The 24,333-nt window shown below is 45.1% G+C and overlaps 1 protein-coding gene across 2 annotated transcripts in view; it reads right to left on the minus strand.

Moving 5' to 3' along the window:
- Nucleotides 1–23,378, minus strand: part of LOC122941247 (pepsin A-like) — a 76,314-nt gene extending 52,936 nt beyond the window's left edge. Inside the window, exons 1-2 of one of the 2 annotated variants that reach the window (XM_044298329.1) lie at nucleotides 23,321–23,378; nucleotides 4,173–4,326 (exon numbers count right to left, since the gene is read on the minus strand). In XM_044298329.1, coding sequence (XP_044154264.1) covers nucleotides 4,173–4,178 — 6 coding nt within the window. In that variant the 5' untranslated portion in view covers nucleotides 4,179–4,326; nucleotides 23,321–23,378. Of the gene's footprint in view, nucleotides 1–4,172; nucleotides 4,327–4,444; nucleotides 4,536–23,320 lie in introns of those variants that run through there. The other variant, XM_044298328.1, reaches the window with a different exon arrangement.
- Nucleotides 23,379–24,333: the final 955 nt, after the last annotated feature.

A 24,333-nucleotide genomic window follows, 5' to 3' on the forward strand; every position in this document is an offset into this window, starting at 1 on the left:
TACACATAGACCCTCTCATCCCTCTGCAATTGATGCACCCTCTGAATTTTGATTGAGAGTGCTAGGCATGATAACATTTTTCACTGTCTGGCCATGTCAGTCAGAGTAAAAAGGGTGCAGCAGTTGCAGAGAGAGCAGAACCTCTAGGAGGTATAATGGCAACGGCCCATTGCTCTAGGGGCTCATTTGCATATATTAAAACATCATTTTTCCCAGGAATTTGGGCACATATAAATGTAGGATCAACACATATGCCTTCAGCTGCCAAGCACACATACAACAGGTGAACCACTTGCATAGGTACAAATCTGCTAACAGATGCCCTTTAATACATTTGTCACATCTGCGATGGTTTCTGACAGAAACCTATGGCAGCTAGGAGCAGGAGTATATTGTAGTTATAATTTTCAGCAGTTTTCTAAAATAAATTATTATAAATATGTTGTGCCAATGTGGAGAGCAATTTTCACTAAGCACCATCCATTTTTAAAGGCTATATACACTTTTGGGGGATTTTTTTCTTATTATTGCATTCTACTCATTATGAAGTAAAAATCATTTTTTCAATTGGTCTTTATTAAAAATATGGAACCTTTTCTCTGTACAGAGCTGAGCGTTCCATGAGCTTTTATTGTCTGTTTTAGGATAGTTGCCTGGTGTTCATTTGCCCCTTGGAGTTTCAAATTGCAGCATGCTCAGGCTTTGGCTTTTTTCCTGTATTGAAAAAATTTTCATCTGAAAAAAAAGCACACAATGTGGTGTGACGAAAAAACTGTATCCCGACCTGATATTGATGATCTATCTGAAATATAAGTTATAAGTGTCTAAAAGATGGAAAGGACCTCCAGATTGCAAATGATTTAGGACAATCCCACGTATAGTTATGCTAAGTGGATAGTGCATCTCTAGTGGGGGTCAGCTGTAACATACAGCTGACATCTTGCTACAACTGTTGTGATCGGGCTAGCTCCAATCCTTACAATTTAACCCCTACAATGTATAGTAGCTGTCAATAGGAACCATGGCATCTAAATGGTGGACAGTTTCTCCATCTATCCATTGGCAACTCACAATATGATTGTGGGGCGCCAGTGGTTGCTATGTCAACAGAAGGCCAAACAATGGCGTTCGAGACTGCTAGCTGTGGAATCCAACTATTCTATAACTATTGCAGTGTACTATACAAGTGATCAGAACAGTGCAAGCTAAAGTCTTCAAGTAGTAACTATTTTTTTTAAACATAAATAAACATTAAAAGAAATAAATAAAAATGAAAGAGTAAACACCCTTTCCCCATATCTGTTAAATAAAAATAAAAAAAAATTATAAACTACATGTAATTTGTATTGCCTTGTACATAATTACCTGATTTATAAAATGATCATATTACTTATACTGCACAGTGAACTCCGTTAAAAAAAATAATGCCTCCTCCCAAAAAATAAAATTAAAAGTGATCAAAAAGACATATAGACCCAAAATGGCACTAATAAAAACTATAACTTGTCCTGCAAAAAACGAGCTACAGCTTGGTTAACAAAAAAAAGTTATGGCTCTTAGATTATTATTCTGGCAACATCCAGGTTTTAATCACATATTGTTTTTTCCATCTTTGTGAGAAATTGCATAACAAATGGCTTTGTTTTTTGCCTTTTACCTTTCATGGGAATAAAACATTTGGGGCTAAAGCAGCATACCATTAGAAAAAAAAAAAATAAATTCCATTTACAAAGTTCAATGTTGATAAATTCTATATAATATCTGTGGAGCCAAAACCACTATTGCCCCTCAAAGCTACTGAATCTATCTTTAAAAGCACAGTTCAAATTTCAGATTTTCTTTTTTAAATAAAAGAATATATCAACCAAAATTTATTACTCATATAAAACACGGTGTGTCTCAAAAGTAGTCTCAAAATCACTTATAAAAATAAAAGCATTTAAAAGTTATTATAGCTTAAAGTGAGTAAGATTTGAAAAATAGAGCTCTGGCATTTGGTCTAAAATGATTTTTTCATCATAGAAGAATGGGCCTATTATTTATTATCAGTACTGAACAATTATGAATTTTAATTTTGCACAAATAATCACCCTCCCAGAAATGTCAAATTTGTATTGTAGATTTTGAATTGATGTCTGAAGTAAATATAGCTGTTGTACAACTTAGGTAGCTGAAGTGCATGTTACCCCCTTAGTAACACAACAAATTTTAGCCTTAAAGGGGTATTCCCATCTTAATAATCATATCTCACATAGTGCCTTATGTAAATTTATTGAAATCTTTATTTTTATTATTATTATATTATTAATTTTCTTTTCTTTATTCTCATCCTATGTTAGTTATGTTTTTCATTATTGGTTTTCATGGTACACTGCCACCTACTATATACTATCCTGAAATGGCGGTTATGCTTGTGCAGTGGCCTCTGAGTGTATTTTGATAAGTCTGCTCAGGTTCTTGGGAGAAATCCTAGTTTGATCATGTGCAGTAGCTCACAGCCACCCCTCTGAATCTCTGTAGAGTTCAATAGGATAGCTCTGGCTCATGCTCAGTAGCTTCTATGATGTCTTTACAGCTCCACTTGGCAGCTAGCAAAAATAAATAAGTATAGCAGAGGCCGGTGTGATTGCTTCAAAGCACACTGTTGAAGCAAACAGCTGATACACAGAGAAATGCTCTTTTTCCTCTCTGCTAGCTACAGCACAAAGTGAGCCTTTTACACACCAAGTGACTAGTGCAGCCTGTCGCATCTACAGGTGAAAATCGAAAAATTTGAATATTGTGCAAAGTTTATTTATTTCAGTAATGCAACTTAAAAGGTGAAAATAACATATGAGATAGACTCATTACATGGAAAGCGAGATATTTCAAGCCTTTATTTGTTATAATTTGGATGATTATGGCTTACAGCTTATGAAACCCCAAAGTCACAATCTCAGGTACCCTTTGCTCAGGGGGTACCGATTAATTAGCTGACTGGAGTGTGACACTCTGAGCTTAGAATATTGAACCTTTTCACAAAATTCAAAGTTTAAGCTGCATTAATGCAATTCCTTTTAAATTGCATTACTGAAATAAATAGACTTTTGCTGGATATTAAAATTTTTCAAGTTTCACTTGTAGCTCTCTGCACTGGATCTGTACATCATTGCTTACCAGGCAGCCAGTACCTAAGATATATTATATTGCTTACAGTACCTAAGATATATGTGCAGCTATGTAACTGGTCAGAAGCAATCAGTGTTATAAAGTATAATAGGCAAATGGGCTAAATGGAGCTGAGTACCGCTTTGTGTGACAATTTTTTTTCTCTTTCTTCACACTTTTGAAATTCCTGATGCTGCATATTTTACTTTAGAGCAGCATTTGGATCACGCACCCAGGGTCAGTATGATTATGATGATTCCATATTTATATAGTTTTTTATGTTATATTACTTGCATAATAGAAACACTTGTTTTTACCAAAAAAATCTGTTTTTGTGGCACTGCATTTCAAGACCCAAAACATTTTTTATTTTCCTTATCATATAACCGTGCAAGGGCTAATATATTAGATCCTCTCTAGTGATAATCATTATCATGAAAGAGGACGTTTTCTCTCATATGCTCCAGGCAGGCTGAGATCAAAACTTGCTGAGAGATGGAAGGGGGGGGGGGCTGATGCTTCAAGCCTTCATAGCTTGGGCTTTGTAGAAGACATCACAGAATTATATTCTTTCCATCGGTAGATATACTCTTTTGAAATTGGGTTGCGAGTGAAAGTGAAACCTTCTTTTACTCTCAGCTGCTGTTCAAAAGCCTATATTTTCTGATGTGGAGGAGATATGGTAATACTGTGATTCTTATCTTGTTTGAAAGATTGGATTGACAGCTTTATAATAAGGCCCGTTTAATTTTTTAGAGGGTCCAAGGTATAAAGGCTTAAAGTAGCCCTTCCTTCTTTGCCCTGGTGGCCAAGCTCTGCTCAGGCTGGACTGTTAGGTCCTTTTCCCAAAGCATGAGCAAAGCTCAGGATAAATTGTTATGGGTTAATTTGCTTTAATTTTATTTTTACATTAAAATACCCTTATAAAATACCTTTCAAAAGTAATTTTACATTCACACAATATACAATTTGCTGTTTGAACAGTTGTAATATTGCTTTGTCTAGAAGTTTAAATTACTACTCACATCCATGTAGTTCTGAAGAGGTTCAGCAGATGTCTGAGCTAAACTTGGAAAATACTTAGTTGCTGGATTATAAGGGTTATTACGTAGGTAGTCACCCAGTAACCCCAATCTGTTTAGACGGCTGCGGAAAGACTCTGCCTTTCTGAGAGGGACTCTATAAGAAATAATTTATGTTGTGAGTGTTACATATGCTAGAATATATACATTGTTTAAAAGACAAGAAGATTTACACTGACAAAAGAAAATATGACAAAAGAAAACAGTTTACATACTTGACCATGCCACATTCTGCCAGAATTACCAGCCCCAAGAGAAGGAGTAACTTCATATTTGCCAAGTGTAACTAAGGTGTATAAGCATAAATTGGGCTTTAGATAGACTGTGAGAGATCCATGCAGCGTTTATATATACACCTCTTGGAATTGCAACCTTCACATTAATGGATGCTAATCTGATGGGAATTCTTCCATCACCTTGGTGAAGGGGAAATGATCTGAAACAATCCAGTTTAGAAGTGGTTATCTTGGCTTCTTGGAAACTCATGATAACTTGTTATACTGATATTGTCAACTGTTTGATTAAAGGTATAATAAAGTCAAGCAAATAAGATTTTGGAGGGCATAGATAATTGTATTTACTGCCTAGCAAATTAAAATCCATTTTATCATAATATGCCAATATAATACATTTGAGTGGGTGTGACTAAAGTCACATTACACCTGCACAAATTGTTAGATTTACCATTTGTACAGATGCAACAAAAACATAAATATTGTAGTAAGGTACAAGGGGTCATCATTGATGGTAGGTATGTGTCACCAAGGTTCCTGGCCTCGGTGAAGTAAGAGCCGGTATTTTCATGTGTCAGTGGCAGCTAATGCCGATTGACACTTTTGCTATTTAGTATGGCTGTAAATAGGTGATCCGGGATGGCTCTTATTGGGAGTAGTCAAAATGCTGGGTGGGTGACTACTCCCCATGTTCCAGGCCAAGTTTTGACAGCACCTGGCTATCCTTAAAAAGGCAGCTGGGCTCAGCAGCAGAGAACGCACTGAGCAGGTACAGGCATTAGTCAATTGGGTGGCCGACAGTGGATCCAGCACGATCACATTATCTCCCACCCAGTCTTCTGCAGAAAACGCACAGATGGTGCCTGAAAACGAAGCCCATCAGTCTGTCACATCACCCCCATGCATACCAGGGAAACTGTCTGAGCCTCAAGTTATGCAGCAGTCTCTTATGCTGTTTGAAGACTCCGCTGGCAGGGTTTCCCAAGGGCATCCACCTAGCCCTTCCCCAGCTGTGGAAGACATAGAATGCACTGACGCACAACCACTTATGTTTCCTGATGATGAGGACATGGGGATACCACCTCAGCAGGTCTCTGATGATGACGAAACACAGGTGCCAACTGCTGCGTCTTTCTGTAGTGTGCAGACTGAACAGGAGGTCAGGGATCAAGACTGGGTGGAAGACGATGCAGGGGACGATGAGGTCCTAGAACCCACATGGAATGAAGGTCGTGCCACTGACTTTCACAGTTCCGAGGAAGAGGCAGTGGTGAGACAGAGCCAACAGCATAGCAAAAGTGGGAGCAGTGGGCAAAAGCAGAACACCCGCCGCCAAGAGACTCCGCCTGCTACTGACCGCCGCCATCTGGGACCAAGCACCCCAAAGGCAGCTTCAAGGAGTTCCCTGGCATGGCACTTCTTCAAACAATGTTCTGACGACAAGACCCTAGTGGTTTGCACGCTGTGCCATCAGAGCCTGAAGCGAGGCATTAACGGTCTGAACTTTAGCACTACCTGCATGACCAGGCACCTGCATGCAAAGCATGAACTGCAGTGGAGTAAAAACCTTAAAAACAAGGAAGTCAATCAAGCTCCCCCTGCTACCTCTTCTGCTGCTGCTGCCTCGGACTCTTCTGCTGCTGCCACCGCCTCGGCCTCTTCCTCCGCCTCTGGAGGAACGTTGGCACCTGCCGCCCAGCAAACATGGGATATACCACCAACACCACCACCTGCGTCACCAAGCATCTCAACCATGTCACACGCCAGCGTTCAGCTCTCCATCTCACAAACATTTGAGAGAAAGTGTAAATTCCCACCTAGCCACCCTCGATCCCAGGCCCTGAATGCCAGCATTTCTAAACTACTGGCCTATGAAATGCTGTCATTCAGGCTGGTGGACACAGACAGCTTCAAACAGCTCATGTCGCTTGCTGTCCCACAGTATGTTGTTCCCAGCCGGCACTACTTCTCCAAGAGAGCCGTGCCTTCCCTGCACAATCAAGTATCTGATAAAATCAAGTGTGCACTGCGCAACGCCATCTGTGGCAAGGTTCACCTAACCACAGATACGTGGACCAGTAAGCACGGCCAGGGACGCTATATCTCCCTAACTGCACACTGGGTAAATGTAGTGGCGGCTGGGCCCCAGGCGGAGAGCTGTTTGGCGCACGTCCTTCCGCCGCCAAGGATCGCAGGGCAACATTCTTTGTCTCCTGTTGCCACCTCCTCCTACTCAGCTTCCTCCTCCTCCTCTTCCATCTGCTCATCCAGTCAGCCACACACCTTCACCACCAACTTCAGCCCAGTCTGGGGTAAACGTCAGCAGGCCATTCTGAAACTCATATGTTTGGGGGACAGGCCCCACACCGCACAGGAGTTGTGGCGGGGTATAGAACAACAGATCGACAAGTGGTTGCTGCCGGTGAGCCTCAAGCCCGGCCTGGTGGTGTGCGATAATGGGCGAAATCTCGTTGCAGATCTGGGAATAGCCGGTTTGATGCACATCCCTTGCCTGGCGCATGTGCTGAATTTGGTGGTGCAGAAGTTCATTCACAACTACCCCAACATGTCAGAGCTGCTGCATAAAGTGCGGGCCGTCTGTTCGTGCTTCCGGCGTTCACATCCTGCCGCTGCTCGCCTGTCTGCGCTACAGCGTAACTTCGGCCTTCCCGCTCACAGCCTCATATGCGACGTGCCCACCAGGTGGAACTCCACCTTGCACATGCTGGACAGACTGTACTAGCAGCAGCGGCCATAGTGGAGTTTCAGCTGCAGCACGCACAGGTCAGTCGCACTGCGGAACAGCACCACTTCACCACCAATGACTGGGCCTCCATGCGAGACCTGTGTGCCCTGTTGTGCTGTTTCGAGTACTCCACCAACATGGCCAGTGGCGATGACGCCGTTATCAGCGTTACAATACCACTTCTATGTCTCCTTGAGAAAACACTTAGGGCGATGATGGAAGAGGAGGTGGCCCAGGAGGAGGAGGAGGAGGGAGAGGGGTCATTTTTAGCACTTTCAGGCCAGTCTCTTAGAAGTGACTCAGAGGGAGGTTTTTTGCAACAGCAGAGGCCAGGTACAAATGTGGCCAGCCAGGGCCCACTACTGGAGGATGAGGAGGACGAGGATGAGGAGGAGGTGGAGGAGGATGAGGATGAAGCATGGTCATAGCGGGGTGGCACCCAATGCAGCTCGAGCCCATCACTGGTGCGTGGCTGGGGGGAAACGCAGGACGATGACGATATGCCTCCCACAGAGGACAGCTTGTCCTTACCTCTGGGCAGCCTGGCACACATGAGCGACTACATGCTGCAGTGCCTGCGCAACGACAGCAGAGTTGCCCACATTTTAACATGTGCGGACTACTGGGTTGCCACCCTGCTGGATCCACGGTACAAAGACAATGTGCCCACCTTACTTCCTGCACTGGAGCGTGATAGGAAGATGCGCAAGTACAAGTGCACATTGGTAAACGCGCTACTGAGAGCATTCCCAAATGTCAGAGGGGAACAAGTGGAAGCCCAAGGCCAAGGCAGAGGAGGAGCAAGAGGTCACCAAGGCAGCTGTGTCACAGCCAGCTCCTCTGAGGGCAGGGTTAGCATGGCAGAGATGTGGAAAAGTTTTGTCAACACGCCACAGCTAACTGCACCACCACCTGATACGCAACGTGGTAGCAGGAGGCAACATTTCACTAACATGGTGGAACAGTACGTGTGCACACCCCTCCACGTACTGACTGATGGTTCGGCCCCATTCAACTTCTGGGTCTCTAAATTGTCCATGTGGCCAGAGCTAGCCTTTTAATGCCCTGGAGGTGCTGGCCTGCCCGGCGGCCAGCGTTTTGTCTGAACGTGTATTCAGCATGGCAGGGGGCGTCATTACAGACAAACGCAGCCGCCTGTCTACAGCCAATGTGGACAAGCTGACGTTCATAAAAATGAACCAGGCATGGATCCCACAGGTCCTGTCCATCCCTTGTGCAGATTAGACATTAACTACCTCCCCTTAACCATATATTATTGTACTCCAGGGCACTTCCTCATTCAATCCTATTTTTATTTTCATTTTACCATTATATTGCGGGGCAACCCAAAGTTGAATGAACCTCTCCTCTGTCTGGGTGCCGGGGCCAAAATATATGACAATGGACTGTTCCAATTTTGGGTGATGTGAAGCATGATTCTCTGCTATGAGATGAAGACTGATTCTCTGCTGACATGAAGCCAGATTCTCTGTTACGGGACCTCTCTCCTCTGCCTGGGTGCCTGGGCCTAAATATCTGACAATGGACTGTTCCAGTGTTGGGTGACGTGAAGCATGATTCTCTGCTATGACATGAAGACTGATTCTCTGCTGACATGAAGCCAGATTCTCTGTTACGGGACCTCTCTCCTCTGCCTGGGCCTAAATATCTGACAATGGACTGTTCCAGCGTTGGGTGACGTAAAGCATGATTCTCTGCTATGACATGAAGACTGATTCTCTGCTGACATGAAGCCAGATTCTCTGTTACGGGACCTCTCTCCTCTGCCTGGGCCTAAATATATGACAATGGACTGTTCCAGTGTTGGGTGACATGAAGCATGATTCTCTGCTATGACATGAAGACTTATTCTCTGCTGACATGAAGCCAGATTCTCTGTTACGGGACCTCTCTCCTCTGCCTGGGTGCCTGGGCCTAAATATCTGACAATGGACTGTTCCAGTGTTGGGTGACGTAAAGCATGATTCTCTGCTATGACATGAAGACTGATTCTCTGCTGACATGAAGCCAGATTCTCTGTTACGGGACCTCTCTCCTCTGCCTGGGTCTAAATATCTGACAATGGACGGTTCCAGTGTTGGGTGACGTGAAGCATGATTCTCTGCTATGACATGAAGACTGATTCTTTGCTGACATGAAGCCAGATTCTCTGTTACGGGACCTCTCTCCTCTGCCTGGGTCTAAATATCTGACAATGGACTGTTCCAGTGTTGGGTGGCGTAAAGCATGATTCTCTGCTATGACATGAAGACTGATTCTCTGCTGACATGAAGCCAGATTCTCTGTTACGGGACCTCTCTCCTCTCCCTGGGTGCCTGGGCCTAAATATCTGACAATGGACTGTTCCAGTGTTGGGTGACGTGAAGCATGAATCTCTGCTATGACATGAAGACTGATTCTCTGCTGGCATGAAGTCTGAATCTCTTTTACGGGACCTCTCTCCTCTGCCTGGGTACCGGGGCCCGAATATATGACAATGGACTGTTACAGTGGTGGGTGACGTGAAGCCAGATTCTCTGCTATGGGACCTCTCTCCAATTGATATTTGTTAATTTTTATTTATTTTATTTTTATTTTTATTCATTTCCCTATCCACATTTGTTTGCAGGGGATTTGCCTACATGTTACTGCCTTTTGCAGCCCTCTAGCCCTTTCCTGGGCTGTTTTACAGCCTTTTTAGTGCCGAAAAGTTCAGGTCCCCATTGACTTCAATGGGGTTCGGGTTCGGGACGAAGTTCGGGTCGGGTTCGGATCTCGAACTCGAACATTTCCGGGAAGTTCGGCCGAACTTCTTGAACCCGAACATCCAGGTGTTCGCTCAACTCTACTCGTGGAGGCTAACTTGCAACAGCGGGAGGCTAATAAGAATCAGCAGGAAACCAACCAGCTGATATTGCAACATGTGATGGCTTTACAAGTGGCAGGAGCATCCCAGAGCATCCACTATGCCCAAAAAGCAGTCTGTGCGGCGATCCCTAAGATGAACCCCTCGGACGACGTCTAGACCTATCTGGCGGTGTTCAAAAATGTGGCCGTGAGGGAGAAACTACCCCAATATCAGTGGGCTGAGGTCATTGCTCCGTTCCTGGCCTCTGGACACCAGCAGGTGCTTTTCGGCTTTACCAGATGATCAAGCGGCCAATTAAACGACAATAAAGGTTCTGGCAAGACTGGGGGTGAATGTGTTGGTCCAGGCCCAGCGGTGCTTTTGTGGGAGTTTAACCCAGCTGAACCCGCGAGACCTCAGTATTATGATCTGCTACACTGGTTGCAAAAATGGCTGCAACCTGACGTGCTGAGTTCCACTGCTATGCTGGAGCGTCTGTTGGCTGAGGTATTCTGGAGGGCTTTGCCATATCCTCTCCAGAACTGGATAGGCCAGGTGTCTCCTGGTAATGCCCTTGAGATGGTCAACCAGGTGGAATGCTATGAGGCTACCAGGACTCTACAGGGGGGTTCTTTTGGGAGGGGGGCATTCAAACCCCGGAAATCTCCACCCAAGACCGGGCAACTGGTGCCAGCAAAACCCTCCCGGGATATACCCCCTTCAGACCTAGCTCTGATAGTCTGCTGGCGGTGTCAGGAGCCTGGCCACATAAGGGCCGACTGTCCCCATCAGGGGGGAACCCATGGATACTAACTATGGCTACCGCCACTCCTTGTATGCCAGGAAGCTGTGTGCAACAGTTACCCCATAGATTACAGACAATAGCCACCTGTGCCAGGTGGAAGTGGGAGACACTCTGGCGGTAGCTCTGCTGGACTCAGAGAGTCTGGTGTCCCTGGTAAGAGCTTCCCTGGTGCAGCCTGCCGAGTATACTGGACGAGAAGTTGGGGTCATGTGCATCCATGGAGACTTAAAGGACTATCCCACTGCTCTGGTGTCTCTGTCCACGGTGGCCGACAGGTGGACCAACGAGGTGGCTGTCGTCACCAATTTACATTATGAACTTATAATTGGGAGACTTCCCTGGTTTCCCGGCACTATGGTCGGATACGAAAGTTACCAATACCCTTGAGAGTGACATAAACCCAGTAGAGTGGCCTTGCTCATGGGGGAGGCCAGAACCCTGGGAACCTGAGACCGCAGGGTCAGAGGTAGGGGTGGCTGCCACTTTGGTGGAAGAGGGGGAGACAACTACGTTGAGTGTAATGGTGAGAGACATGGAGGATTTTCCGCCTGTTCGTGAGTTGACAGACCTCAACGTCTCCGGGGAAATTTTCAGTACAGCACAACATTATCTCGGGCCTGGGAAAATGTTGTTATAGTTGATGGTGAACCTCAACAACCGGGGGTCGAGTTGATGTTTCCCCGTTTTGTGGTTCATCAGAAGATGCTGTATCGGGTAAACCAACTATGGGGTGAGCATGTTGAACAGCTGGTGGTGCCTAAGGTGTATCGCAAGCTCGTGTTGGAGCTAGCCCACCAACATGTTCTTGGGGGACACCTGGGATGGCAGAAAAAGCAGGACTGGATACTACAGTGGTTTTACTGGCCTAGTATGTTTAGAAAGCTAGAAGAATTTTGTAAGACTTGCCCAACCTGCCAGATAACTAGCGCCAGCCACATTTCCATAGTCCCCTGGTACATCTCCCGATTATCAAGGTTCTGTTACATCGAATTGCCATGGATCTCATGGGGCCAGTACCGAAATCCACTAGAGGGCACAAAACATCTTGGTCGTCCGAGACTATGCCACTCGGTACCCGGAGGCGTTGCTCCTGTGACATAAATCGGCCAAACTCATAGCTAAGGAGTTAATGGAGATGTTTTCCTGAGTGGGGCTACCTAAAGAGGTTCTGACCGACCAAGGGACCCCTTTTATGTCAAAGGTCATGAGGGAACTCTGTAAATTACTGCACATAAAACAGCTGTGGACGTCCGTTTATTAACCGCAAACGGACGGCCTGGTAGAAAGGTTTAATCAAACATTAAAAAACATGTTAAAAAGAGTGGTGTCTAAGGATGAGAGGGATTGGGACCTTCTTCTGCCCGATCTCATGTTTGCAGTTCGAGAGGTGCCCCAGGCTTCTACTGGGTTCTCGCCCTTCGAACTGCTATATGTTTGACATCCTCATGGTCTGTTGAACATAGCCAAAGAGGCATGGGAACAACAACTCACACCATATAAAAGTGTAATTGATTATGTCACCCAGATGCAAGAGCGGATGGAGAAAGTGTCGCCTCTTGTTAGGGAACATATGGAGGGTCTATAATCGGCAGGCTTGGGTCTGGATCTTTAACCTAGGAGATTGGGTTTTGATTCTGGTACCATCGGTCGACAGTAAGTTACTGACTAGGTGGCAGGGACCCTATGAACTTGAAAAGGCTGGGGAAGTAAACTACAAGGTACACCAGCCAGGGCGGCGAAAGCCGGAGCAGGTGTACCATGTGAATTTACTCAAACCTTGGAAAGATAAGGAGACCAGTACAGATGACAGACCGCGGCTGGGTTTTCTAGGGGAAGAGGTTCCAGCCCCCGTTCTGATACAAGGGAAGAAGTTGCCACAGTGAAGATTGCTGATAGCCTTTCCTCTAAACAGACTCAGGAGGCCAGGGAGTTCATCAGCAGGAACATGGACGTGTTCTTGGACTTCTCTGGACGCACTTCTATCATCCAACCATACCGGGTACCCGATACTCAGCGACAAGCCATCTCGGAAGAAGTGCAACTAATGCTACAACTAGACGTCATTGAGGAGTCCAAAACTGAATGGGCCAGTCCAATAGTCTTAATTCCCAAGCCAGATGGCACATTATGGTTCTGTAACAATTTCTGCGAACTAAATGACATTTACAAATTTGATGCGTATCCCATTCCTCGGGTGGATGAGCTTATTGAGAGGTTAGGCCAAGCCTGGTATTTTTCTGTTTTGGACCTCACCAAAGGGTACTGGCAGGTACCCTTAACGGAGGCTGCCAAAGATAAAACTGCCTTTATCACACCAGAGAGGTTGTATCAATATAAGGTGTTACCCTTTGGTCTGCACTGGGCCCCCTTCACCTTTCATCGGCTCATGGACATTGTGCTGTGTCCACACCGTCGGTATGCTTTGGCTTACCTGGACAATATTATCATCCACAGTACCAACTGGGAAAGTCACCTACCCAAGGTACAGGCTGTAGTGGACTCCCTTTGAAAGACTGGACTAACAGCTAACCCAAGAAAATTTGCAATAGTGTTAGAGGAGACGATATACATAGGGTATGTCATTGGATGTGAAGTCATTAAACCCCAAGTGAACAAAATAGAGGAGATATGGAATTGGCCCCGACCTGTCACTACTAGGCAAGTAAAGTCATTCTTGGGAATGGTGGGATATTATATGAGGTTTGGCCCCCACTTTGCTACAGTGGCCGCACCCTTGACAGGGCTCTTGAAGGAACGCAAGTCAGTGATGGTTCACTGGGGATGATCAGATGGAAAGGCTTTCTCTGCTTTGAAGTCGGCCCTGTGTGGGTCCCTGGTTTTGGTGACGCCCAACTTCAAAAGGGAGTTTATAGTACAGACCGATGCCTCCGAAGTAGGCCTCGGTGCGGGACTGTCTCAGGAAGCCAACGGGGGAGAGCATCCCGTTGTCTTTCTTAGCCGTAAGCTTACCCCAGCTGAGACCAGGTACAGTATAGTGGAGAGAGAGTGCCTGGCTATTAAGTGGGCACTAGAGTCTCTCTGCTACTATTTGTTGGGGAGAAAGTTCCGTCTGGTGACTGACCACTCCCCTCTAAAATGGATGAGCCAGGCCAAGGACTACCCGGTGTTTTTTCTCTTTACAGAACTTTTACAGAGGTTTTGGTGGAACACAGGGCAGGTCAGTTACAGGGAAGTGCGTATGCTCTGTCCCGAGTATACTTTCTAGTATGTGTTCATCCCCTCAGAGTTGGACAAAGGGGGGAGGTATGTAGGAAGGTATAAGGGGTCGTCAATGATGACAGGTATGTGTCACCGAGGTTCCTGGCCTCGGTGAAGTAAGAGCCGGTGTTTTCATGTGTCAGCAGCAGCTAATGCTGATTGACACTTTTGCTATTTAGTATAGCTGTAAATAGCTGATCTACTGGGAATAGTCGAAGTGCTGGGTGGGTGACTACTTTCTACGTTCCAGGCCAGGTTTTGACAGCACCTGGCTATCCTTAAAAAGGCAGCTGGGCTCAGCAGCAGAGAGCACCCTGTGTGTTGTGATCTGAGCCCTGTGCTGGGCTGAAAAGCTGAGACTCATGCATAGGGAGAGCAGGCCACCTAAAGCCTGACTTACTGAGGGGTGTAATATACTAACATAGAACGTACAGTCCTGATCAAAAGTTTGAGACCACTTGAAAAATGTCAATAAATCATATTTTACATTGTTGGATCTTAACAAGGTTCCAAGTAGAGCTTCAACATGTAACAAGAAGAAATGAGAGTGAGGCAAAACATTTTTTGAGCATTCAATTAATAGAAAATAACGATTAAACTGAAACAGGCTGTTTTTCAGCTGATCAAAATTTTAGGACCACATGCCTTTAAAAGGCCAAATCTGTGCAAAGATGTGGATTCATTGTAATTTTCTGTCAAGTAGTGACACGTTGTGATGGCAAAGGCAAAAAAAAACTCCCTTTTTGAACGTGGTCGGGTTGTTGAACTGCATAAGCAGGGTCTCTAACAGAGCGCCATCGCTGCTGAGGTGGGACGCAGTAAGACAGTCATTTGGAATTTCTTAAATGATCCTGAGGGTTATGGAAAAAAGTCAAGTGGAAGAACCCAAAAAAATTCATCAGCACTGAGCCGGAGGATCCAATAGCTGTCCGTCAAGACACTGAACGATCCTCGACCCAAATTAAGGCCCTTACTGGTGCTGACTGCAGCCCCATAACCATCAGACGGCATCTGAGACTGAAGGGCTTCAAAAACAAAAAACGTCTTCAAAGACCTCGTCTCCTTGAACGCCACAGAACTGCTTGTTTGGACTTTGCAAGAGAGCACCAAACATTGGACATTCAAAGGTGGAAGAAAGTTTTATTCTCTGATGAGAAAAAAATGTAAACTGGTTTCCATCCCACCTGAGATGTTTTTTACGCACCAGAGTGGAGGGGGAGCCATAATAGTCTGGGGTGCTTTTTCCTTCAGTGGTACAATAGAGCTTCAGGAAGTGCAGGGGTGTCAAACAGCTTCTGGCTATGTCCAGATGCTGCAGAGAGCATTCCTCATGACTGAGGGCCCTTTTCTGTGTGGTAACGACTGTTTTTTTTTTTTAACAGGACAAAGCTACAATACACAATGCCCGCAGGACAAGGGACTTCTTCCAGGAGAATAATATCACTCTTTTGGCTCATCCTGCATGTTACCCTGATCTAAATCCAATTGAGAACCTTTGGGGATGGATGGCAAGGGAAGTTTACAAAAATGGACAACAGTTCCAGACAGTAGATTCGTGCGGCGGTCCTAACCACCTGTTTTAGGGGGGTTTAGTTTTTTTGGGGAGGTGTGGTCCTAAACTTTTGATCAGCTGAAAAATAGCCTGTTTCAGTTTATTTGTTATTTTCATTAAATTGAATGGTCAAAAAATGTTTTTTCTCACTCCCATTTCTTCTTGTTGCACGTTGAAGCTCTACTTGGAACCTTGTTCAGATCCAGCCATGCTAAATATGATTTTTTGCAATTTTTCAAGTGGTATACCAGTTGCCCCCCCCCCCAAAAAAAACTGATTGAAGCAGGGGTGTTATATACCAATTATATACTTTCTATATAGTGCAGTTGGGTAGTGCAGCATTGGTTTGCGGTTTTGCTGCATTACCTCAGCTACAGATAGGGACAAACAACATTGGAACAACTAATTTCTACTGGTGGGATATACCAGTTGCCCCCCCAAAAAACTGATTAAAGCAGGGGTGTTATATACCAATTATATACTTTCTATATAGTGCATTTGGATAGTACAGCAAACTAGTGTGATATACCAGTTCCCCCCCCCCCCCAAAAAAAAAGAAAAAAGTGACAGCCTACAGTAAAATTGTTATTCAGTCACCACATAATGTACCTCAAGCCACATAATCACAATTTCTTTTATGTCAGGTAAATGCCTAATTTTTAAGGCCTGTACTCCAACAGGGCACATTTTAGAGAATTTCCCTTTAAGATGCATAAAAATGTCTCCTGATTAAGGTCGAATGCACACGGCCGTGTTTCACAGCCGTGTGCGGGCCGTGGAACCGCGGCCTGGATCCCTTCCTGAGAGCAGGAGCGCACGGCGTCACTGGTTGCTATGACGCCGTGCGCTCACTGCAGCCGGCACAGTACAGTAATACACTGGTATGATCTATACCAGTGTATTACTGTTCTGTGCCGGCAGCAGGGAGCGCACGGCGTCATAGAAACCAGTGACGCCGTGCGCTCCTGCTCTCAGGAGGGATCCAGGCCGCGGTTCCACGGCCCGCACGCGGCTGTGAAACACGGCCGTGTGCATTCGGCCTTAGATACATATTTTTTGTTGGAATTTTTGTCATCGATCCCCCTCTAGTATGTCACTGTCCATGTTGTGGGACTATTTGCACACTTCTAAAAAGTATTTGGTGGCTGCAAATATGACCTGAAGATTTTTCAGGTTTGCCTGCCATTAAAGTGAATGGGGCCCGTCGCAAACTTGCGATTCATGAACATTTGATTGTGTTTGCGAACCGTCCAGGCCAATGTTCGTCCATCACTATTAACAAGCCTATAAAATTCTACCTTTAACCAGCTCAGCCCCCCTAGCTTAAACCCCCTTAATGACCAGACGACTTTTTACAATTCTGCACTACACAAATTTCATGGTTTATTGCTCGGTCATACAACTTACCACCCAAATGAATTTGACCTCCTTTTCTTCTCACTAACAGAGATTTCATTTGGTGGTATTTAATTACTGCTGACATTTTTACTTTTTTTTATATTAGTCAAAATTGACCGAAATGAAATTTTTCACTTTCTGTTGTAACATTTTTGAATTAAAACTACATTTCTATATAAATTTTTCTCTAAATTTATTGTTCTACCTGTCTTTGATAAAAAAAAAATGCAATAAGTGTATAATTATTGGTTTGGGTAAAAGTTATAGCGTTTACAAACTATGGTGCAAAAATGTGAATTTACGCACTTTGACTTTCTGAGCACCTGTCATGTTTCCTGAGGTTCTACAATGCCCAGACAGTAGAAACACCCCACAAATGACCCCATTTTGGAAAGTAAACACCCTAAGGCATTTGCTGATGGGCATAGTGAGTTCATGGACGTTTTTATTTTTTGTCACAAGTTAGCAGAAAATGATTATTATTATTTTTTTTTCTTACAAAGTCTCATATTCTACTAACTTGTGACAAAAAATACAATTTTACATGAACTCACCATGCCCCTCACGGAATACCTTGGGGTGTCTTCTTTCCAAAATGGGGTCACTTGTGGGGTATTTATACTGCCCTGGCATTTTAGGGGACCTAAAGCGTGAGAAGTAGTTTGGAATCCAAATGCGTAAAAAATGCCCTGTGAAATCGTAAAGATACTCATTCGAATTTGGGCCCCTTTGCACACCTAGGCTGCACATCACACATGTGGTATCGCCGTACTCAGAAAAAGTAGGGCAAGGTGTTTTGGGGTGTATTTTTACATATACCCATACTGGGGTCTATCATTTTACAGAGATATTTCTCTCACCCAGCATGGGTATATGTAAAAATACACCCCAAAACAGATTGCCCTACTTCTCCTGAGTATGGCGATACCACATGTGTGCCACTTTTTTTGCAGCCAAGATGCGCAAAGGGGCCCAAATTCCAATGAGTACCTTTTAGGGGGGCATTTTTAGGCATTTGGATTCCAGACTACTTCTCACGCTTTAGGGCCCCTACAATGCCAGGGCAGTATAAATACCCCACATGTGACCCCATTTTGGAAAGAAAACACCCCAAGGTATTCCGTGAGGGGCATGGTGAGTTCATAGAAGTTTTTTTTTTTTTTTTGGCACAAGTTAGCGGAAATGTTTTTTTCTTTGTTTTTTCTCACAAAGTCTCCCTTTCCGCTAACTTGTGACAAAAGGTTCAATCTTTCACGGACTCACTATGCCCCTCAGTGAATACCTTGGGGTGTCTACTTTCCGAAATGGGGTCATTTGTGGGGTGTGTTTACTGATCTGGCATTTTGGGCAGGGCTAAATTGTAAGCAACCCTGTAAAGCTTAAAGGTACTTGTTGGACTTTCGGCCCCTTGGCGCACCTAGGCTGCAAAAAAGTGTCACACATGTGGTATCGCCGTACTCAGGAGAAGTAGGGCAACGTGTTTTGGGGTGTATTTTTACATATAACCATGCTGGGTGAGAAAAATATCTCTGTAAATTGACAACTTTGTATAAAAAAAAATTAAAGTTGTCATTTACAGAGATATTTCTCACACACAGTATGGGTATATGTAAAAAATACACCCCAAAACACATCACCCTACTGCTCCTGAGTATGGCGATACCACATGTGTGACACTTTTTTGCAGCCTAGGTGCGCAAAGGGGCCCAAATTCCAATGAGTACTTTTAGGATTTCACAGGGCATTTTTTACGCATTTGGATTCCAAACTACTTCTCACGCTTTAGGGCCCCTAAAATACCAGAGCAGTATAAATACCCCACAAGTGACCCCATTTTGGAAAGAAGACACCCCAAGGTAATCCGTGAAGGGCATGGCGAGTTCATAGAATATATTTTTTTTTTGGCACAAGTTAGCGGAAAATGATTCATTTTTTTCTTCTCTTACAAAGTCTCATATTCCACTAACTTGTGACAAAAAATACAATTTTAACATGAACTCGCCAGGCCCCTCATGAAATGCCTTGGGGTGTCTTCTTTCCAAAATAGGGTCACTTATGGGGTATCTATACTGCCCTGGCAATTTAAGGGACCCAAAGCGTGAGAAGAAGTCTGGAATATAAATGTCTAAAAAATGTTACGCATTTGGATTCCGTGAGGGGCATGGTGAGTAATGTGAGATTTTATTTTTTGTCACAAGTTAGTGGAATATAAGACTTTGGAAGAAAAAACAAAAAAACAAAAAAAATATCAATTTCCGCTAACTTGTGGCAAAAAAAATCTTTTATGAACTCGCCATGCCCCTCAAAAGTGATCTTTATAGCGCGGCTGCGATTTTACGGTGTTTTTGCAGAAAAAAAAATTCTGTCACGGCGGTGGGGCGGACTAAACGCAAGTGTGCGCACAAGATCAGGCCTAATCAGGCAAACACTGCGTTTTTTGTAGAGCCTATAGAACATGTCCTATTCTTGTCCGCAATTGTGGACAAAAAAAGGCATTTTCTATATAGTTCTGGCAATGTGCGGATTCGCAAAATGCAGACAGCACATTGCCGATGTCTGTGTTTTGCAGATCCGCGGTGTCCGTGTTTTAGGTATCCACGGATCCGCAAAACACCAACGGACGTCTGAATGGAGCCTTACAGGGGGGTGATCAATGACAGAGGGGTGATCAGGGAGACTATATGGGGTGATCAGGGGTTAATAAGGGGTTAATAAGTGACAGGGGGGGTGTAGTGTAGTGTGGTGCTTGGTGCTTACTTACAGAGCTGCCTATGTCCTCTGGTGGTCGATCCAAGCAAAAGGACCACCAGAGGACCAGGTAGCAGGTATATCAGACGCTGTTAACAAAACAGCGTCTGATATACCTTTCAAGGGTTAATAAAAATTGCATCTACAGCCTGCCAGCGAATGATCGCCACTGGCAGGCTGTAGATCAACTGATTTACCTTCCGCTCCTGTGAGCACACGTTCACAGGAAATCTCGCGTCTCGCGAGATGATGCACCGGCGCGTCAAAGAGGAACAGACCGCCCGCCCGCAGGACGCATCCCTGCGTTAGGCGGTCGGTTAATTGGGAGCAGCAGCAGTGCAATGTGGATGTGGAAAGGGTAGGGAAATAAGAGGCACTTGGCCACAATAGTAGCGGCAGCAGAAGCAGCATAGCATGAAAAATACAATGCAGTAGATCAGCTGCCTATGGCTAGTTGTAGTAATAGTAGTAGTAGTCCTGTAGTGGTAGTAGTGACAGATGCTTTGTGTTAGTTCTGGTGGCAGTAGGGGATTAGCAGCAACGAGCAGCAGCTGGCGTGGTAACGGCAGCAGCAGCCATAGGGTATAAGTTGGCAGGCAGCAACATGATGGAGGCGGCAGCAACCGTATGGAATATGTTGGTAGGCAGGCCACAGCAGTGGCATCATGGCTTGATTCATTTTCACGAAAGTTAAGTTTTGGACACTGGCGAAACACAACTTGGTCTACTTGAGTGTCACCACGCTGTTCATGGCACTACAAACCCTCTCCAAGATGACACTGGAGGCTGAGCAGGAAAAAGGAAAGAGAGCATGCTATGCCAGTTCAGGCCACTGTTCCAGTCTGCCTGCCCAGAAATCTATGAGGTCAGGGAAAAGGGTATGTTCTAGATACAAGCCAGAGTGTAGGTAGACCTGAACCTGGGCATTGGGGGGGGGGGGGGGGGCCTTATTTGTCTCACCATGTGAAAAACCTGCTCATTATTATGTTGAGGAGACTGAACTGGTTACTGCTGTGGCTTCTACTGCTTTTGGGCAGCGGAGAAGGGCCTCTCTATCAGACACACTGCCAGCAGGCGTCTGCTCACTGAAAGCTGGGGCTGGTAATAACATAATATACAAACCGGATTCCAAAAAAAGTTGGGACACTATACAAATCGTGAATAAATACTGAATGCAATGATGTGGAGGTGCCAACTTCTAATATTTTATTCAGAATAGAACATAAATCACGGAACAAAAGTTTAAACTGAGAAAATGTACCATTTTAAGGGAAAAACATGTTGAATCAGAATTTCATGGTGTCAACAAATCCCCAAAAAGTTGGGACAAGGCCATTTTCACCACTGTGTGGCATCTCCCCTTCTTCTTACAACAGTCAACAGACGTCTGGGGACCGAGGAGACCAGTTTCTCAAGTTTAGAAATAGGAATGCTCTCCCATTCTTGTCTAATACAGGCCTCTAACTGTTCAATCGTCTTGGGCCTTCTTTGTTGCACCTTCCTCTTTATGATGCGCCAAATGTTCTCTATAGGTGAAAGATCTGGACTGCAGACTGGCCATTTCAGTACCCGGATCCTTCTCCTGTGCAGCCATGATGTTGTGATTGATGCAGAATGTGGTCTGGCATTATCTTGTTGAAAAATGCAGGGTCTTCCCTGAAAGAGATGACGTCTGGATGGGAGCATATGTTGTTCTAGAACCTGAAGATATTTTTCTGCATTGATGGTGCCTTTCCAGACATGCAAGCTGCCCATGCCACACGCACTCATGAAACCCCATACCATCAGAGATGCAGGCTTCTGAACTGAGCGTTGATAACAACTTGGGTTGTCCTTGTCCTCTTTGGTCCGGATGACATGGCGTCCCAGATTTCCAAAAAGAACTTCGAATCGTGACTCGTCTGACCACAGAACAGTCTTCCATTTTGCCACACTCCATTTTAAATGATCCCTGGCCCAGTGAAAACGCCTGAGCTTGTGGATCTTGCTTAGAAATGGCTTCTTCTTTGCACTGTAGAGTTTCAGCTGGCAACGGCGGATGGCACGGTGGATTGTGTTCACTGACAATGGTTTCTGGAAGTATTCCTGAGCCCATTCTGTGATTTCCTTTACAGTAGCATTCCTGTTTGTGGTGCAGTGTCGTTTAAGGGCCCGGAGATCACGGGCATCCAGTATGGTTTTACAGCCTTGACCCTTACGCACAGAGATTGTTCCAGATTCTCTGAATCTTCGGATGATTTTATGCACAGTTAATGATGATAGATGCAAAGTCTTTGCAATTTTTCTCTGGGTAACACCTTTCTGATATTGCTCCACTATCTTTTTGTGCAACATTGTGGGAATTGGTGATCCTCTACCCATCTTGGCTTCTGAGAGACACTGCCACTCTGAGAAGCTCTTTTTATACCCAATCATGTTGCCAATTGACCTAATTAGTGTTAATTGGTCTTCCAGCTCTTCGTTATGTGCAAATTTACTTTTGCCAGCCTCCTATTGAAACTTGTCCCAACTTTTTGGGGATTTGTTGACACCGTGAAATTTTGAATCAACGTATTTTTCCTTTAAAATGATACATTTACTCGGATTAAACATTTGATCTGTCATCTACGTTCTATTACAAATAAAATATTGACATTTGCCATCTCCACATCATTGCATTCAGTTTTTATTCACGATTTGTATAGTGTCCCAACTTTTTTGGAATCCGGTTTGTAGTAGGAACATAATTTGTCCTCCCTTTCTGCGGGAGGAAAACTTTCTCCGATTTTGCTTTTAAAGTGAGGGTCTAAAAGCATGGCTATCCAGTAATAGCTGCTTGATGTCAATGATCTACCTGTCGCTGCTAAGCAAGTAAGCATACAGCTCACCATTCTGGCCAGCGTGCCTGAGGAGACAGTTCTTTCTCCACCTCTGACTCCTCCTCTTGCAGTGGCAGCTCCTCATCCTCCACGGCAGTCTTTCCTTGTGGGCTACAGGGAGGACAGCAAGATGAATTAGCTGTTCCTTTTCCACTGTCGTCCCTTACTGCATGAGTGTCGGTGTCTGTTCTAAGATAAATATCAGGGGGGTGAGACTGTTCCCAGCTTTACACTACTCATACAGATGCTCGAGCATGTGCAATGTTGAATTTCAGTGAGTTGGAATGTCGCTGACTAGGCAGTGTAGGAGCAGACAGCAGGATGTTTTCTGATTGGTGTAGCTTCAACACGGTGTGTTAAAGCGTGAGTTAACACGTGATAGGAAGGAGGGGGGAGTGGGAGCAACGCTGTGCCCTGCTGCTGTTGGGTACATGAGCTATCAATAGAGTAGGAGGGGGGGGTGAATAAGTACCTGGTGTTGGAGCCAGGCCGACACTATTGTGGTAGTTAAAATGCCCTGGCCTTGTTGCCAGAGTGCTGCCTGTCCACAAAAACATTGACCCAATGGACCGTTAAAGACATGTACGGTTCCAGCTGCTTCAGGTGTCCACTGTGGCATGAACCTTGCTGCACAGTAAGAATCGCAGAATCAACCACGTTCTCCACCATGTGAGCTTGGCTTACCTCTGGAATGTTTTGGGCGTAACTCACCCACAGTGTCAGCTGCATCACCAGATCCTAAACAGACGTGGCCTTGGCTCTTTTTCGGTAGGTATGTTGTCTCTGCTTTCCCTTAGTTGCCACCACCGCCCTCCTTCACTGATGTTGCCTCCTTGTCAGCATCACAATCTGGTATGGAAGTGGTCATCAGCATGGGGGAGGCACTGAGGAGGTGAAAGCAGCTCTGCACTGGCTGCACTCACCCTCCCTTGTCGTCTTCTGGGTCCCACTGTGCACACTGTCCTGACCGTGCAGATTGTCAGGATCTAGTACATGTAGGCATGCACTGTGACCTGACGCTGTGCGATGTTAGGTCACAGTGAAGCATGGGCCAGAAGAAGCGGAGCGGCAAGCAGTGAGTTCTGCATCTGCAGCACCATCCGGAGCAAGCAAGGTAAGCTTATATATTTTTTTGATCTGAGGTCTGATGGGGGATGGGTGCTGTGGGTACAGTCTGAGGCTGACGGGGGCTGGGGGGCTGATCTGAGGCAATTAGAGGTTTAGGGGACTGATGGAGGCTAGGGGACTGATTTGAGGCTGATGGAGGTTGGAGGGGTCTGGTATGAGGCTGATAGAGGTTAGGAGGTTGGATCTGATGCTGATGTAGCTTTGGGGTCTGATCTGGCATCTGTTTTGGTTGAATGTTCATGTGTGCCTGCATTGATGAAAAAAATGAGTTTTAATACATGCAAATGAACCTCTAGGGGGCATTTACATTGCAGAGAGAGAGAGAGCTGAGCCCATTGCTCCTGAAGGACCAACATAGATACCTTCAACTGCCAAGCACATAGGTCAGCTATTTTCATAGTTACAAGTGTGCTGAGAGATGCCCTTTAAAAAAATAAAATAGGGACACATTTATTAAGACAGGCGTTTTAAATGCAAGTCTGTCACGTTTGGGTGTGGGAGGGAAAGGGGTGAGAGAATAAGGCCTTCAAACTAGGGAAAGGAGATGGACACCTCCTAGTAAAACCCTG

The sequence above is a fragment of the Bufo gargarizans genome, chromosome 6 (genome assembly GCF_014858855.1).
Source record: "Bufo gargarizans isolate SCDJY-AF-19 chromosome 6, ASM1485885v1, whole genome shotgun sequence".
In the NCBI taxonomy this organism is placed as follows: Eukaryota; Metazoa; Chordata; class Amphibia; order Anura; family Bufonidae; genus Bufo; species Bufo gargarizans.